This window comes from Salvia hispanica, chromosome 5 (assembly GCF_029641045.1).
Source record: "Salvia hispanica isolate PSC_SH4W2 chromosome 5, Shi_PSC_v1, whole genome shotgun sequence".
In the NCBI taxonomy this organism is placed as follows: domain Eukaryota; kingdom Viridiplantae; phylum Streptophyta; class Magnoliopsida; order Lamiales; family Lamiaceae; genus Salvia; species Salvia hispanica.
The window spans coordinates 38,435,660-38,454,058 of NC_142696.1; the positions used below are offsets into that span (position 1 = coordinate 38,435,660).

General features: G+C 38.3%; 3 protein-coding genes across 3 annotated transcripts; all 3 read right to left on the reverse strand.

The window, feature by feature from the left end:
- Positions 1 to 733: 733 nt before the first annotated feature.
- Positions 734 to 2,878, reverse strand: LOC125190763 (protein EARLY-RESPONSIVE TO DEHYDRATION 7, chloroplastic-like). The gene is made up of 4 exons (XM_048088153.2): positions 1,822 to 2,878; positions 1,433 to 1,599; positions 1,147 to 1,231; positions 734 to 1,056 (listed from the first exon to the last, which is right to left on the reverse strand). The coding sequence occupies exons 1-4, from the start codon at positions 2,676 to 2,678 to the stop codon at positions 864 to 866; spliced, it is 1,302 nt and encodes a 433-aa protein (XP_047944110.1). The 5' UTR covers positions 2,679 to 2,878; the 3' UTR covers positions 734 to 863.
- A 3,469-nt stretch (positions 2,879 to 6,347) lies between these two features.
- Positions 6,348 to 9,026, reverse strand: LOC125187999 (subtilisin-like protease SBT1.6). The gene has a single exon (XM_048084712.2). It carries the CDS (start codon positions 8,968 to 8,970, stop codon positions 6,661 to 6,663), a length of 2,310 nt encoding a protein of 769 aa, XP_047940669.1. The 5' UTR covers positions 8,971 to 9,026; the 3' UTR covers positions 6,348 to 6,660.
- An 813-nt stretch (positions 9,027 to 9,839) lies between these two features.
- On the reverse strand, positions 9,840 to 10,385 carry LOC125189384 (uncharacterized). The gene has a single exon (XM_048086666.1). The coding sequence runs from the start codon at positions 10,383 to 10,385 to the stop codon at positions 9,840 to 9,842; it is 546 nt and encodes a 181-aa protein (XP_047942623.1).
- Between the last annotated feature and the right edge of the window lie 8,014 nt (positions 10,386 to 18,399).

The following is an 18,399-nucleotide window of genomic DNA, read 5'->3' on the forward strand; positions in this document are numbered from 1 at the left end:
GGGATCTCTATTCCACAACTTTTTTCCACATCCTTTTCTTAATATTCCTTAAAACCCGTTCTGTCCATAACTGGAACTCCTAATGGCGGACGGAGGGAATAAATTCTTGTGCTAAAACTTATTTGAATTTCTAGTAGGCCGAACGTATGTGAAGGCCCACAAAATACAAATCCTACAAGTGCCATTGATAAAGTAGAAAATAAGTTTTGGAGTATTTTTTTGGTAACTACCCTAACTTTATTGGGCTTTTAAATAAAATTGACTTAATACCGAGCTTTTCACCCAACTATAATTACATGCAGTATTAGGATTACTACTGTTGATGTTTAATTGGGCCTGATTCCGGAAAACCTAAACAGTACTAGTAATTAATTATATAATATTTTGATATTTTCTCAATTCTAGTGACGAATATTTCCAGATGGTAGTACATGTCTGAATTTGTTAACATGATGTTTATATCATAAAAATTTAAGAGTTGACTGACTAAGTATATTAAACTATATATACTATTTAAGTAGCCAAACATTTTATTCGCATAATATTATCTGTCTACCTTTTCATACATAAATTTTATATTATAATCGTCATTAAATTGCAAGATTGACTAATAATTTACCATACTCAGTAGTTTTCTAGCAAGATTAATAATTGACCATACTTAGTAGTACTAGGTTTTTCTATTTTCACTTGTTTTTCCAGAGACAGGTCAACATGTAACAAGAAAGCAAGATTCATGACAAGAAACACCTCTCCATTACTATGTAAAACAAGATCATACACATACATGGCATACATTTTTTATCCTAGCAAAGTAGAAAATCCATGGATCAAAAGCATATCAAGTAACATAACATGTCTGATCATTTCTTCTGTTTATCCTTCAACTTAGCAGCATTAGCCTCGGCGGCAGCAGCCTTGACAAAAGCTGAAGGTTTCAAGGCGCTTTTCGGGTTGAGAGCTTTCCTTAACTTGAACACAGCCCATGCCGTCCCAATGGCGTGGCCTGCAGCGCCCAGCCCATCATGGGTTGCCTCCGCTGCCTGCTCTCCATATCTGCAATCAATTTCAAACCATCAACACCTCTCCTATTGCAATACAATACAAACTAATACAGTCTGCTATTTTAGACAGTAAAAAGTTTACTTTTGTGAGACGAGCTTTGTTGTAACGACTGATGTAGTCGACATCACATTCTTCCCAGAAACCTCCACGGCGTCAAAAACCTTATCTGTAATCAACACACAAAAGGGTAAATTAAGACATACTAAAAGGGAGTATATAATATCACAACTCATAAGTAAGTTAACCACAACTTCCATTTCTCTGAAATATCACATTACAAATTACAACTATTGCTATCTCTTCATCTCTATCATAGAGATACTCAAAGATATAGATAAGAAAAGCAAGAGAGAGAGAATGAACATACTGAATCCATCCAAGGAAGCAAGAATGATCTCTCCAGGAAGAAGGCTGAAGAATTTCTTCCCCACTGCAGAATTCACAACTGAACTAGTAAAGAAACCAGAGACCTTCACAACCCCCGAGAGCAGCCCAGTTGCAACCTTCTCCGACATCTTCGTCATCTGCTTCACCCTGCCAACCATGATCAACTTCATCACCAAGCAATACACACTTGTACATACAGCATTACTATCAGTACCACAAGTACACAATCCCCAAAATCCCAAATATTTCAACAATAAGCAATACAGAGAATTGAATGCAAAGCATTATACACAAAATCAATCTTGAAAATCCTTTTTTTTAATTAAATTCAAAGATTAAAGAATTGAAATGGAAGAAAGAAACTAGTACCTCTTTAATCTCCTCAAAGCTTGAGGGCTAATCTCAGAGCTTGAGGCTTTCCCCATTCTCTTAGTCAAGAATTCATTCCCCCATTTGAGCCTATCGACAGTGACATCTCCACACCACAAAATCCCCCTCACCAGCTGCCCCGACCCGGCCGCGATCAGCTTCGCCACGCTCCCGCTGTACTCCTCCACATTCGGCGCCAGCGTGGTCCAATACGCGGCGGCGCTCTTCTCCACCTCCTCCTTCTTCTCCCCCTTCATCTCCTCCGGCGACACCTCCCGCGCCACCGCCCCCCACCACCCCTGCTCCACCACCGCCGCCGCCTTCTCCACCTTAAACGCGCTGAATTTCTCCAGCACCGCGTCCAGCTCCCTCACCTTCCCCTCCTGCCCCTTCGCTGCAATCGTCAACCCGTAATTCAACAGATCTTCGCCGTCGTTGGCAGCGGCGGGGACTCTGAGGCTGAAGAAGTAATGCGAATCGTCGAGCTTGACCGCGGCCTCGTCCCGCGCGAGGGGCCACTGGATCTGATCCCCGACGCGGGCGAGCGCGGCAACGGCGTTGCCGCCCTGGAGGAGCTGCACCACCGAGAAATCGCCGGAAGCGAGCTCGACGCTGCGTTCCTTGTCGATTAAGTGGACGATTGAACCAGGGATCGAGACGAGGACTTGCTCCAAGGAGTCGAATTCAGCGGGGGCGGCTTTTTCATCGTCCGTTTCTGGGAATAGGTTTTCGGCTAATTCGTGCATCTGGATTGTTGGATACATGGATGAGGAAGTGTTTTTGGGGATGAATTGAGAGTTGGATTCTGGATTGGTTTGATCAACTTGAGGGTAGAGAGAAGTGCGCGACGAAGACATAGTATTAGTTGGGATATTTGAGAATTCTGCTTAATTTTGTGGGCTAATTCTTCAATTGAGTTTGAGTTTGAGTTTATATTTGTGGAAATCTTAGGTATTAAGAGAAGTAATGGGAAGTCGGTGAGGAAGAGGGAGACACGAAACACACGCAGTCGCCGCGGCGGTGCACTGCTACTGCTTAACGGTTTACTAATTTGTTTCTATTCAAAGTATTTGCATTTTTTAACCAAAACTCAAGAAAAATAGTAAATATTACTCCACCAATGGTATCTGGATTATATTTAATGCTTTAACAAGTTAGATTAGTGTAAGAAGTTAATTGACTAAAAAGGTTAGATAAGGTCAAATGAATACGAAGTTAAATTAGTGTAACTTTTTTATTCACTTATTCAAATAAGTTGTTTGAATTATCTAACCCAACTCTATTTACAGCTCATATGTAATTTGATAATTGTATATTAATAAGCTGACTACACATAAAATAATTAAGTAAGTAAAAAAAAATGGTGAAAAGATATAGTATCAAATGAAATTAAGTCTTTCACGTAGACTTCTTATGATATTTATTTTTATGAGATAGTGGAAAGCATTTGTTTAAAGACTTTTTTTCTAGTTTCACTTTGTAGTTTAAAAATACAGAGAAATCGGTATCATGAGCAAAAATAATAGAAATGGTTTGTGTTGTTGTTTATTGGTGCTTGTCTTAATATCATGGAATCCGTTGAATCTATTTTGTTTTTCTAACAAGAAAGTGAGAAGCAAAATATATTACAACTATTACTGAATGTGGAAGTACTCCTAATTAAGGAAGAGTGTGTGTGAAAAAAATAAAATACTAGTAGTAGATTACTTAGAGGACAGTCGAAGTAAACAACGTGTGAGCACACATACATATTGCATTTGCATTAAATATTTGTCTGGGAAATTGTAAACATTTGACCAGGCGAATCTCAACTCTCAAGATAGACTTGTTTTTAATAATAAAAAATATATTTTACTATAAATTAGGGTGTATAATTATCATGGTATTTATTTGTGATTTTGTAATTATTAATTATGATTATTTACCGTCTGATTACGGTATGCTATTGGTTTTTAATATATTTTTTCAATCACTATAGTTAATAGTATGTCATTTTGGATTAGTGTATACTATGTTAAGCTTCAGGTTTTCAAAATACTGGTCATCATATATACTATATGATAAATTCAATTAAAATAATAAATTTTATGATGATTTACAATTACGAGTGAGACTTGAAAATTATTGCGATATAAAATACGAAAAATGAATCCTTAGTCCTGGCTCCAAGAAAATATTAAAACGGTGGTAAAATCAAATGCTTCCACCATCGAAGTGAAAATTAAATGTTTGGTATGTTCAAATGCAGGAAATTGTTATGTGACATTAACCCAAGATAATCCACTTCAGCTCAAAATCTTAATGATAGTAAAGGATGTTTATGCTAAATGAAAATGGCCCAATTATAATATAAAATCATTGGCCCATTATAAAAAGTTAGTACTACTCCATTTACAAATGTTAGCAACATTATAATCGAGTTTGTGATTGATGTTCAACCCAATCTGTTCCGAAGCCCAGCCCGATTTCAGATAACTGATAGTATGAGGTATAGTTGCAGGCCCGAAAACATGAAAACAAATTACAGTATCTAACTCTTTCATATAGCAATTTATTGCCATATATGTTACGTGAGCATCATTCTTATATGATTCACATTTAAAGTTATTTTTTATTTTATAAAATTAGATTAAAATTCAATCTGTTAATTTATTCATTTATGTGAAGTTATAGAAAAAAACATATAAATTGAGTATTAATTTTTATGAATTTTATAAAATTAAAAATATCATTAATATTTTTTAATATATGAAATTTAAAATAACAATTATAAACGTGCATCATACAATAATGGTGCTCAAATCAGATATGTAATATATAATTTCTCTAACAAAATACAGGAAAAATTGTATGTTACCGTTTTGAGATAGACTCATGATTTAGTGACATATTTGTAACCTTTATTAGCATATCTAACTAAAAATATGTCATTAGATATGAGTTTGGATTCAAATGTTGACGCATCTCATGATAAGATAGCTAAGCACGAGACTATTTCTTCTGAACTAAGGTCCGAGTCGAACTCGAACTCGAACTCATGCTTTGTTTGATTTTGAATTGATAGAAGTGCATTCCTAGTAGAAGGGCAACATCTTTAGCATGAACGACATATGTAGTTGGTAAAGTCATACTATAAAGATAGTAACGTGGCATGATTATATTAAATTGTCCCTACTAATCACACACTAGTTTAGTTTAATTTTATTTGGTGAAAATGCTTTTCTGATTCAAACTTAGAATCTAAGGGGCTTTAAGTAGGTAAGATCATGTCTGCTGCATTTTAAAGCATATGGTACATATATAGTTGAATACTGTCTTATTATGGCCACAAATTTTGTTAGATATTACAATAGAGAATATCTAATATCCCTTAATTACATATTGAGTACCACAAGAAGGTCCACTTTCGATTTTATGTATGAAAAAATAAAGTGATGCACTACTAAATTTTCACTAATTAATTGAAGTTAAACTCCAAAAATATTTATCCATACAGGCCGGAATCAATATTCAGTACTCTGTTTGACCAAGAATAATAATCATTGGAAAATTTTGTAATATTTGATGTTCAATTATGGCTAAAAAGTTGTAAAAATAGATATATACACTTTTTATGACACAAGTTAAAGTTATATATTTGGAATATTCTAAAAAAAGAACACTAAGTCCAATAGGAGTGAGTGGATTAACTAATTTAACAATACACGAATATAAGTATTAAATTAAGAACTTCGCATAATTAAATCTCGAGGAAGGGAATATAATGCATAAATTCATTGGATGCTGACTTCAAACACTTGTGCTTTTTCAATAATGCTTTGCTAAATGCCCTTATCATTTAACCCCTCTTTGGCCCCCTATAAAGCAAGTGGTAGTACCTTCCTTTAATTATGATGTTGGATCACAACTCACAAGTTCACAAGGCATCTTAATGTGACCTATCATACAGAGGGAATAGAAAACTTAAAGAAAAATGAAAGTTGAGTTGAGGTAGTACTATCAATTTGTTAATTATTAGTACTATTACTATATTATTAAAAGCCAAGAAAAAAAATGATCAGAATTTTGAAGTGCAAAATCCCTAGTCAAGTTGGGAAATTTTGTGTCCAATCAATGTATTTTGATGGAATACAGAACTTCCAAATCGAATTTTGTAGTAGTAAAATGAAACCAAAGATTTGCAATCCATCAACTGAATCACGTCACATTATGTTACTCTTAGGTTAGTAATTAATGATTCTTGCCATAGATGCATTTGGCCTATCACAGATTAGTTATCCTAGATAAAGCAATTTCAAGATATCTTTATCCTTTTAGTATGTGATACTTGAAGCAACATTAAAATAAAGAAAGTGTAAAATTAAAGAAAGGAGAGATCCAAAGCTCTTTATGATATTATTAGATGGTATGCTATGTGCTTAAAGCATTGTGTAGTCCCTTTTGAGGTCGAAATCTTCCCATTCACAACATATACTTTGTTGGTAAGAAATTGTAATATTATCACATTTCAAAGAAAAGAACAAACCTACAAAATCATTGCAGAGTCATAGATATATAATCCTTGAATGTAAAAACCATCAAAGAGCAAGAACTACTCAATTCTAGCACAATAAGATGATCCCAAAACAAAACATATCATCTATAATCACATCACACATTCTAATCAACTCAAACAACTTCTTAAGTTCAAAAAACCAAAAACAAAATTTACAGGCAAATATTAAAACATCACACTAAAACCAACCACCTCCCCCTTTCTTACAAGAGTGAAATTCCACCTTCAAAGATCATGCCTATGATCAAGATTTCTCACAAGAGTGAAATCCCATAATTTTGATTTCACAAAGGTTCGATTTGAGTGACAACAATGGGGCTTCTCACCACATGCTTCCCATCCATCCAAGAAAGAGCCCCAAACACAGCACCCGAATCATCCAACACCAAATTCTTGCTATCAATAGTTACAGTAACATAGTAACCTAGCTTCTTCACCGTCTCCGAAAACACAAGCTTCCATGGCTTCACGCTAACCCTAACGCCCTTCGGAGGCTCGATTTTAACTCTATACACCGCGTTCGCCTCCTCCCCAACATTCGTCACCATTCTAAAGAACGTCTTGCTCGAAACCCCACTCTCCCCGCTCGGGAACAGAGCCGCGATTGAGGGGTAGTTCAGATTCCCGGGCGACGGCTTCCTCATCGGACAATTCACCGGCGTCCGGGTGATCACCTGAATCGTCTTCGGCCCATACTCGATCGCACACAAGAAATTGACGTAATCCTCATTTGTCATATCGTACACCAATCCGGGATCCATAGCCCGATCAAGATTCATATGGCCAGCACCAAAGTCGTAGGGCGTGGCGTGTTTATTGCTCGATTCATCGAGCATTGGGTTGCCGGAGTTGTCAGTCAAACTCGCCGTTGTCATCATTGCTGACCGGATGGCGGCCGGACTCCAATCAGGGTGGGCCGATTTCAGCAAGGCCGCTGCACCGCTCACATGAGGGCAAGACATGGAGGTCCCCGAGAGGATGTTGAACTCGGACCTCCGGTTGTCGGAGTCCAGCCCGGTTGGGCCGACGGCGTCGGTCCAGGCCGCGAGAATGTTCACTCCTGGGGCGATCAAATCGGGCTTGAGAATCTCCGGGTTCAGCCCGTTCGGCCCACGGGACGAAAACGAGGCCACAACCGGAGCCGGCTTGATTCCGATGACCGTGCCACGGAAGCTGATCGTGGCGGTGGCCGCTGGATTCGAAGCTAAGTAAGTCTTAATCTCGTCGCCCTCGGTGGAGCCCACGGCGCAAGCCGGGATTAAATGGGCGTCGCCGACTAAACCCTCACCGTTGGATACTCCGTTGGTGAGAATCATTCCGACGCCGCCGGCCTTCTTAACGACCAACCCCTTGGCCACGCGAGGGTTGCTGCCGCGGTCGCAGATGACGATTTTCCCCCTAACTTCGATTGGATCGAGTGAATTTTCCATGCAAAGTGAAGCAGAGAGCACTCCTGATTTACCAGGGTAAATTAATGGATGCATTTTGCCGTTGAGCGGCACACCGGAGTAGAGAGAAACACCAGAGAATTTTCTCCCATCGCTGAGGATGACGTCAGCGGGGAAATCACGATCAATTGTACCGGCGCCGACGGTGGTAAGCCAGGGGGCGAGGTTAGTCACCGACATTCCGTTAGGGCCCTCGTTTCCAGCTGAGGAAGAGACGAAAATGCCCCTTGAAACGGCGCCGTATGCTCCAATTGCGATTGGATCCAGATAATAAGGGGAGGATATCCCCTCGCCGCCGCCGATTGAGATTGAAATTACATCCACGCCGTCGTTCACAGCGGCGTCGAACGCTGCAAGGATATCGGAATCGAAGCATCCCGCCTCCTTCCAGCACACCTTGTAGACAGCGAGGCGCGCCTTCGGCGCGACTCCTTTCGCGATTCCGGCGGCGTAACCCTCCATACTCGCTTTGAAAGCATATCTCCCCGCCGCGGTGGAGGCGGTGTGCGTTCCATGGCCGTCGGCGTCTCTCGGCGACCTGAATTCGACCGTCTCGTTGATTCCACCGACAAATCCCCCAAATCCGGACGCCGCTTGGTGACCTTTGTCAAAAAACCTAGCTCCGACGATTTTCCGATTGCAATTCCTCCGGTTAAACCTCACACCAGCTTGGCACGTGCCTCTCCACCGCTTCGGCACGGGGCCTAGGTTCAGATCGGAGAAGCTCCTCCTCTCCGGCCAAATTCCGGTGTCGAAAACCCCAATTATCACATCCGAGCCGTAATCGGACTCCGACCACAGTCCGCGCTGGTTCCGGAGGCCGACGAACTGCGGCGAGCGCGTTGTGTGGAGGTGGCGGCGCTTGTCCTCGAATGCGGAGAGGACGGAGGGGTGCTTGAGGACGGAGGAGGCCTGGAAGTGAGTCAGCACGGCGGAGAAGCCGTGGAAAACGGTGTCGTATACGTGGAGAATGGCTGCGGGTTCAGTGAACTCCGCTGTGTACCAATGGTAGTGAGTTGGAAAAACGGACGGCTTCGATGAGCTGTCGACTCGGATGATGTAAGTTTTAGCCGTCTGGTCGGCGTAGATTTGGGTGAGGAGGAGCAAAGAGAGACAGAGAGTGAGATTTATGGCAGTGGAAGCCATTGATTTTAGAGAGAGAGTGAGGCAGTGGGATTTTGAACGAGTTGAAGACCAATAATGCGTGATGTATAAAAGAGAGGGAGAGAGAGAATCATTGTCTTAAATCGAATTAAGTTTTTAATTAATATATGAAATTAGCCGTTAATTCGGATATTTTAGGAGATTAATTAATGATTAATTCTACTTTGTGTGGGGAATGTGACATAATTTTGTTGTGGCCAGGACTGACTTTAGTCAGCAGATATTGCTGCGGACGAGGCGGCCTTTTTTTTTTTTTTGGGGGGGAAAAATATAAAAGGCCCGAATTTAGGCTAATAATTTTTGAAATGACAGAATACAAAAATGATTAATTCTTTTGTAATTATATTTTGGTCGTATTGTAGTAGGAGTATATTTAATTTTTAAAACAGCGGATTTGTTTAAATTTGTTCCAATATTGATGGAGGTATTGTTACTGAGAGCATCCACAGTAGCCGAGGACACTTCTTGGACAAGCCACTTTTTTTTTTCCTAAGCCACTTCTGATTTGTCAACGGCTAAAAAAAAAAGTTTTCACAGCAATAGTAAACACTTTTTTTTGCCACATTTCATTTTATTTTATTTTGGTCCACAGCATTTCCCGTTGGCTACAAATCTGATTTCTGGTCCCTCCCCCCGGCACTCATCATTGAAGAGAGGCTATGACTGAATAACGTAGATGTCGTTGTTCGAACCTGCAACACCGAAATACGCATGTCAGATCCGTAAACGGTAGTCAGCAACGGCTTCCAGAATCATCGATGGATGTTTGCTTTTGAAACCAGTTGTGAATTGGCCTTTCCACGCCATTGGGCAGTTTTTCCACTCCCAATGCATGCAGTTGATGCTCCCCATCATCCCTGGGAACTGTGCACCGCTCCGTGCATATCTAGTAGTCTTTGGCACTCATCAGATGTTGGCTTTCGTAGTAACTCCGGACCAAAGACATTTTGGATGCCCTTACAGAACTGTCGGAGCACTTCTAGGCTAGTCGTCTCACCCATCTGTAGGTATTCGTCGAACATATCAGCCGGTCCGTCATAGTCAAGCTGCCTAATTGCAGCGGTGCATTTCTGAAAAGTAGACAGCCCAATCCGGCCAGTGCAATCACTCCGGAGGGTGAAGCACCTGTACCGCGCCGCCAATGTCGTCGCTATATGGGTGAAGAGCGGTCGCGACATTCTGAAACGCCGACGGAAAATCTCTGATGAGTAACGGGGGTTATCGCCAAAGTAGTCTGCCATCAGCCGTTGATGCGCTCCGGAATGGTCTCGTGTGATTGTACGACGATGGTGAATCGCACGAGGGAGCGCCACCGCCGCCTCCACACCCTCGTTGTCGGCTTCCTTCTGCACCTCTTGAATCAGAGAATCCCACGTGTCATTCCACAAATCATCCATTTTTAAATAGCAATAGAATCCACAAAATTTAGAGAGACAAAGTAGGAATAAAGAATTTGAATGGTGTGAAAATAACGAGGAGAATGGGGTGTATTTATAGGCAATTAAAACAAAATTAAAAAAAATGAAAAAAAAATTGGAAAGTGTCCGCCGCGGCGAATGCGCCGCACAATAGACAGCTGCGCCTATCGGCGCGCCGCCTCCCCACCGCTGCGTCCTCGGCGTTTGCTCGCCGATGGCCTTTCCGCGGCCTCATACCCGGCTAAGCCGGGGCGCCCGCTTCTTCCACTATACATCGCCGCGCCGTCGACGACTTCGGGGCGGGCGGCGCGCCGCCCCTACTGTGGATGCTCTAAGAGCATCCACAATGGGGTGGAGGATAGGCCAGACGATGCATCCTCCGCCATTGCAGGGGTCCGGACGATGCGTCCTCCATCCTCCGCGTCCTGTGCATCATCCACGGACTATGCACACATTTTTGCATCCTCCGGACTATCCTCCGCCCCATTGCAGGGGGTAAGAAGGATAGTCCGGACTATGCACACATTTTTTATTTTTATTTTTTTTTTGTATTTTCTTCTATATATATCACTAATTTTTTTTACTTCATTTCACACTTTTCACTCCGTTCTCTTCCCCATCTCAATTTCTCTCTAAATTCAATAATAAATTCCGACGATGATCCATTTTTGCAAGCATAAAAAATAAAAAATAAATATTGACAATAGGATTTGCCTTTAATTTGTGGTGTTTTTATATTTATTCTTGCTAATTGATATGTTTGCAAACATAAAAAAATAAAAAGCAAATACTAGTACAAAATAGGAGTTAAAACTATAGGGCAGACTTTAGGGTGCCCCACTGCAAGTGGAAGGGTAGGAGGATAGAATGATGATATGGAGGAGCATAGGGCGGGGTTTGGGGCGGACTATGGATGCCCTAATATGTTGGTAATACTACTTGTATATACATTATAATTATTGCTAATATTTTTTTAAAAATTAATGATTCTATTTACGATTTTTGTATAATGTGTGTCAAAGAAATAACATTATTGGTAGTATCAGCATAATTTTTGTGTTTTTGGTTATGTAATGAGTACTGTGATTAGAGTTTACGTTGCTCCTATGGCTTGATGGAGCTGACATAATTACTTCCACAGTTTCACTCAAATTTTTCACTTTTTATTTTTAGTTTATCACACTCAAAATATTCACTTTTATATTAATAAATAAATATTTATCTTCCATCTCCTACTTAAAATATCCAATTACTTAAAATATCTGCTTAATAATGTAGACATCTTAAATATGACAGAGGGAGAGGGAGTATATTGATTAACAATTTTAAATTGAATCGCATCAGCATCAATTAATTCGAGTGATTAATGTGTGCGGTTTGTTTTTAAAATAGGAACTTCGAGTTGTATCAATCAATCAATCGGTTATTTTATGTACATAGTCAATTAAATGTAGAATAGACTGTAATTTTATTAATGATAGATAGTCAATTTTAATTTTAGAATAGACTGTAATTTTATTAATGATAGTCTAGATAGTCAATTTTAATTTTAATTTAGCGGAATAGAGTGTGCATCTCAATTCGCATTGCAATGTGATAAATGTTAGTAGTAGTAGTAGTAGATTATTATAGGCTCGGAATATTATTTAATGCAAATTAAAATTTTCAAAGGGGCTGAAGACTCTGCACGTGATTAAAGTAGAAAAGAAAGTCTTAATAATAGACATGTAAAGCAAAAAAGAAATTGTCTTGAAAAAGGATAAAAGCACGCATTAATTTATGCCCCTTATTTTTTTGTAAAGTGGATGCAAGTTAGAGTGATGCATGGTTAAATTAAATCAGAATCGTTAATAACCTAGCTAATTGATATAGTTAATGGTTTGAAATTGGAACCACGGATTAGGTGGTCTGATTACTAAACACTACTTGAGCTCAAGGTGCAAATGCCCAACTTCAAAAATAAAAATAATTTAAAATTGTTTATACATGTTCTTAAAATTTCATCATATATTTTTGTTCCAATTTTTAGCTCAGCTCCAGCTGATTTCCGTTCCGCAAATTTCAAACCACGGATGAGTGATTATTAAATATAATTAATACATTCGAGTATAAGCCGAAGATTTAAAATATAAAAAATGAAAGCTTTGATCAATAGTATCAGGAATTATTTTCATGATTAGTAAAATTGGAGTAGGAAATTTTCTTTTATAGTGGGACCCGTTTTATTATTATTTTTTTTTTAAAAGAAAAGATGAATCATTGCATATATTAACATAAGTACTATAAAAATATGTTAAATCTATAGTGTGTTAGTATCTTTTAAGGTCAAAAATTGTAAAAGAAAATATGAAAGTTTAATCAAATTCTGGTCAATTTTATAATTTTTAATATAATTACTTTATATTACTATAATTTTGATATATTTTTTAATTATCTCATCAATTTAGATTTGGAGAATAATTATGTATGATTTGTATGCTGGAATCTAATTTTTTTTTCACAAATTCGTATATTACTCACTAGAGTTATTGACTTTCATATGAAAAATATAAAATATTGTTATAAGGGTCGGCTAAAGTATTTCAGTTTCTAAATCATAGTACATAATTTTTCTCTAAATCTAAAATTAAGAGATAACTAAAAAAAAGTATAGTAATTTATTGTTTTTAAAAATTATGGGATTGGCCAGAATTAAACAATATATCATGACTTTGATGACAATTCCTCCTTTTCTAAAAAAAGGCAATGTGAAATTATTTAGACTTAGTACTTTAATCCTTTTTATCGAGGAGAGAAATTTAAAGTATGGATAAATTAAATTTAATTCAAGAATATATTTATACCCCTTCCCTATTCAGCAACTGATTCAATTATTTTGAACATTTAATAAAGGTGTGCTGTTGTCACAAAATTAAGCATTAATTCGATCAGTGTAGAAATAGATACAAATTTAATGTATTAATAAGGTTGAAAATGGCCAATTTATTATGATATGCTTGGAATATTATTTCAACATCTGGAGTTATTGCTGGCGTTACCGTGTCATCATTCTGGTAATTCTCACGTCTAACTTTATTGAATTTGAAAACTATCTACACAGAAAAAGACCAAATAATTTCATCAATAAATATCTAAAATATCTATGTTACTCCCCAATAAATCAGAATCTAATTGTACCGTCGCCGACAATTTATAATGGTTACTTTATAGTTTATACTGGCAGAGAAGCTAACTTTTGTAACAAAGAAGGCAATATTAAACCATTTGTAAAAATATTTCCATCCACTATACTTGCATAGATTTTAAGTACAATATTTGCATGAAAATCACTAGTGATATTAACTTTTTGAATACGGTTTTATCGCGGGTTAACTTGACAATACTTGTGCAAATTTTATTGAGAGCCTTTTTTTTTATCCTTTCACCTAATTAACTTCACATATTGCTAAGTATGCATTGTAATAGTTGGTTAGTTTTACCCATTTATATTTAACTATTTCACGAATGCACATCAAAAGTCTCTAAAATAAATAAATGGTAAAACGAGATCAACTTAGAAGGTGTTGATAATAATAAAACTTGCGTTTCCGGGTCCGGCCATAGATGCTTAGATCAATGGCGGACGCAAGAATTTTACACTGAAGATTCCAAACAACATAACCCAAGAAAAATGAGTAATAAAAAAATTAAACAAGAAAAATTGGAAAAGATAAATTTTTACACTTACAGGATTCAAACTCAGGCCAACAAGAACTCAAGATTTATAGCCCAACTACACAACCACTTGAACTACTATTATAATTGAGAATTTCACATGTACTCCCTCCGTCTCAGATTAAGAGTCACTTTTTGCCATAAAAGTCCGTCCCAGTTTAAGAGTCACTTTTAGAATTTTCCATATTTGGTCATACAATTTTACCCCATTCTTCATCAAAATTACATAAAAATGTCATTATCTACATTAAAATAAATCAATACAAAAATCAAAAGTCAAAAGGGACCCACGTTCAACTAACTCCACCATCTCACTTCATTTATTACACACTCTACCATCTCACTTCATTTATTACACACTCCACTATCTCACTTTATTTATTACACACTTCAACTCTTTCTTAAAATCCGAACCATAACAATAAGTGACTCCAAATGTGGGACGGAGGGAGTAATATATACAGTACTTGCATAATATGAAAATTGGTGGGGTTTCTAGTGGCTCCCACCTTAACATGTAGGTCCGCCTCTAAGTTAGATGGAAGTAGAATTTGGAATAAGATGAAATCGAATTAAGTTTCTAACTGCATTCTCAATTCATGATGTTCCCACGAAGCCAAAGCAAAACATAGAATAGTTTTATACTAACCTTTAAATAATGTGCATTAAATCAAAGTTTGCAATTTGTAGGCCTGCGTAAACTATGTATGTGATGCCATGCTGTCTCTATTGATTTATAACTAAAAACTAATGTGAGTATCATTATCATTAAACAAATTTATTACGCACAACAATTTGGTTGGTGTTGAGATATTTTTCTAATTAATTGCAGCAATCTTGGACCTTGGCTAATAGGCAAGATTAAAAAAAATAATAATAAATACTACTACTATGGAATGATAGAAATTCAATTAAGTCCACTTAGGGCATCCACAATGGGACGCCCTAAGCGACGCCTAGGGATGTCAATTTAGCCCGAACCCGATGGGCTAGCCCGAATAGACCGGTAAATTTACAGGGTTAGGGCCGAAAATCTATAAACCGATAGGAAATCGGGCTAATCGGGCTAGCCCTATCGGTCTGCCGGGCTGCCGGGCCAGCCCATTGGGCTATGCATAAAAATTCTAAAAATTAAATATGTGAGTTTTAATGATTTTCTTACTCTTCCACTTTCAATTGATTAGTATTTAAATCACCGTTTCTATTATTTCACTTTCACGCATTATACACTATTCTCTTCCCCTCTTTTTTTCTATTTGTTATATGTATACATTTGTTTAAAATTAAAAAAATACTTTTTGTGCTATGTTTATCAACATCGTGGGTGTAATATGTCAGTACGAATAAGATGTACTGTACTACCAATTTATTTACATAATAATATAATGTGTATATGGATAATGGAGATGTATTTGGTTTATAGTTACTGCAAATGAGAATCATGAGATGGCTTATATAGCATATACATTATGATTTATGTGTATGTGAATATAATATGGGAGTATCTTAGATTTTTTAGCTATCGCTTACTGGAGAACAAAATTAATATGGGAATCATGAGATGCCTTATATACATTATTTGGTTAGGCATTATTTCAGCTTTATGCTATTTAGACATAAAAGGAATTTAAATAGTCAATAATAGCTTTATGCTATTTAGACAGAAAAAGAATTTAAATAGTCAATAAATTCTATCCTTTTTTAGTTTAATACTCCAGTAATTACTTTATTACTAAACATATGTCATTGACTGCATCTTAATGATATTTTGGACATTTTAGTTAATGTATAATTATTAATTACGCTATAATTTTGTGCTAAATATATGTGATGAATTGATTCTATATTATTACTTGATTAGTGATTAATTTATGTTAATTATATTTTTATGTTGCAGATTTATATATATATATATAGATAATATAATATATTGATTTATTATAAAAATATAGATATAGATTTCTTAAAATCTAAATTAGTGTTATAGTTAATTATTTGCTTTAAATTTGATTAGCCCGCAGGGCTAGCCCGAAACCCGAAGGTTTAGGGTTAGGTCTGAAAATTTAGAACCCGATAAAATCTCAGCCCGATAAGCCCGCATCCGATAAACTCGGAGTCCGAATAGGGATGGCCCGAAACCCGTTGGGCTGGCCCGATTGACATCCCTAGCGACGCCCTAAGCACCGCTACGTCAGCATTTTATCCTCCTCCTATTCCACCTGCAGTGGAGCGGACTATAGCCCGCCCTAAGCGACGCCCTAAGCATTTTACTTCTATTTTGTATTTATATTTTTATGTTTGCAAATGTAAAAAATAAAAATAAACATATAAAAACAACACAATTAAAGGAAAATTCTAAATTTACTTAATTAAAAAAAAGTTACAAAATAAGAAATAAAAAAAAAGCACTAAATACAAAAAAGGAGGCTAGTCTAGAGAAGTCCCAACTTGCGGCTGAGGCCATCGATCATCCGCTGGATGCCCTCGATTTGAGCCGGGTTGGTCGCCTGCATGAGGGCGGTGTGCGCGTCCAACAACGTCCGGTAGTCGGAGGAGGCCGCCAAATCCGCGTACGCATGGGCCGCAGTCGAAGTCGCGGACAGCGTCGAACTCGGGGCCTGGTCAGGCGGCGCGGCGGAGGATGATGTGGCTTGCCCTTGCCCTTGGCAGCCTTGACGCCAGGGGGACGCCGGGAGGACATCGGTGTGCCGGAACTCTCATCATCGAACACCGGACTGTTGAGGTCCATTGGAGACGCGCCGCTATCGCTACTTGTATAATCAGCGAGGGTGAGCTTCGACGCCCTCCTCCTCGCTGCCGTCGATTGGGGAATCACATCACCAACGAACTTTTGCTTGTCCCTCAACAGCACCCAGGACTGGTAGTGATTGAAATTGCCGTACAATGAAATGTACGACTGCATCGCTTTGTCCCGCACATCCGCGAGACTCTCTCCACTGGCCTGCTCCCTCTCGCACTTCTCGTACTCCCCCGCGAACAAATTTACCTGCTTCTTTATTTGATCTCAGTGCTTGCGGAGCTGCTCCCCGTGGCGCTTGTACGCGTAAGCCGGCTTGGCCGCGTTGTATTTCTCGGCGATGCGCTCCCAATACGTAGTCACCTTCTGGTTGTTGGCGTACACCGGATCCTCCGAAACATCAATCCAACATCTCGTCAAGATGATGGATTCGGGGTCGGAGTAGTTCGTCATTCCCGGGGCGAACTCTTCACACACCTCCGTCGTAGGCAACTTCTGGGCAGACGCCACGGCGGCGGCGACGGAGGGGCAGTGGGGAGAAGGCTCCATGTCGGACAGCTCGTACGAATCGGTGCTGAAGTCGGGATCGTACTCGGCGTTGGTGTCGAATGGCCGGTATTCGTCGGGTTCTGTACCCGGCCATCGTGCACCATCGAACATCGGACTATTCGGATAATCTCCGGAATCCATTTTGCTTGAAATGTAGAAAATGTAGTGAATTTGAGAGTGAAGAGTGAAGTGAAAAAATGAAGTGAAAAATGAAGTGAAATGAGAGGAATATATAGGTTTTGAAAATTTAATAAAATTAAAAAAAAAACGGAAACGCGTCGCATCGTCCGCGTCGTCCACAGTGGCAGACGATGGGTATCCTCCGATCGTCTGCGGATGATAGATAATCCATCGTCCACGATGCTGCAGTGGCGGATGATGCATCGTCCACCCCATTGCAGATGCCCTTATCATTTCTAAATCGACTCCAATCTTGGATCTTTTAAATCGTACTTGTGGTAATTAATTCATCTCTCTATCTCTATGTAGTTAATTTTATAGTACTTTATATTTATAAAAAGGTAATTCAGTATGACTAGTTCTCTTATCTCATGCTAAGAAGTAAGAACGATACCATTTTAAATTTTTAATGATCGGTTGAATTTGGCACATGACTCACATGACATTCCCAACAAATATAGCAACTTCATTTAATAGATTCATTTTCATGAAACAATATCCTAAACTTTTGTTTATAAACTGTCAGATTGGAGTACTTAGATTTATTAGAATTCTCACCCACATGCCACAACAAACTTGCGAGCTCAAACTAAACTAGCAAGACAACATCATTTTCATTAATTGAAAATTGCTACGTTAACATTTCTTACCAACGCGTTAATTTTAATTTCGACAAAAATAGAGTTGGATGTAAAAAAATTCAACGTCAGGTATTTAGATTTTTTTTAAAATATTTAAGAACAACGATACAAAATTTTATATTACTAGAAAATTATATTATTGTATAGAAAC

Coding starts and splice junctions, on each gene's coding strand:
- LOC125190763 (XM_048088153.2), bottom strand. CDS start 2,678: ATGTCTTCGTCGCGCACTTCTCTCTACCCTCAAGTTGATCAAACCAAT. Junction 1,600..1,821: donor GCTTTGAGGAGATTAAAGAG/GTACTAGTTTCT, acceptor CATGGTTGGCAG/GGTGAAGCAGATGACGAAGA. Junction 1,057..1,146: donor ACAAAGCTCGTCTCACAAAA/GTAAACTTTTTA, acceptor AATTGATTGCAG/ATATGGAGAGCAGGCAGCGG.
- LOC125187999 (XM_048084712.2), bottom strand. CDS start 8,970: ATGGCTTCCACTGCCATAAATCTCACTCTCTGTCTCTCTTTGCTCCTC.
- LOC125189384 (XM_048086666.1), bottom strand. CDS start 10,385: ATGGATGATTTGTGGAATGACACGTGGGATTCTCTGATTCAAGAGGTG.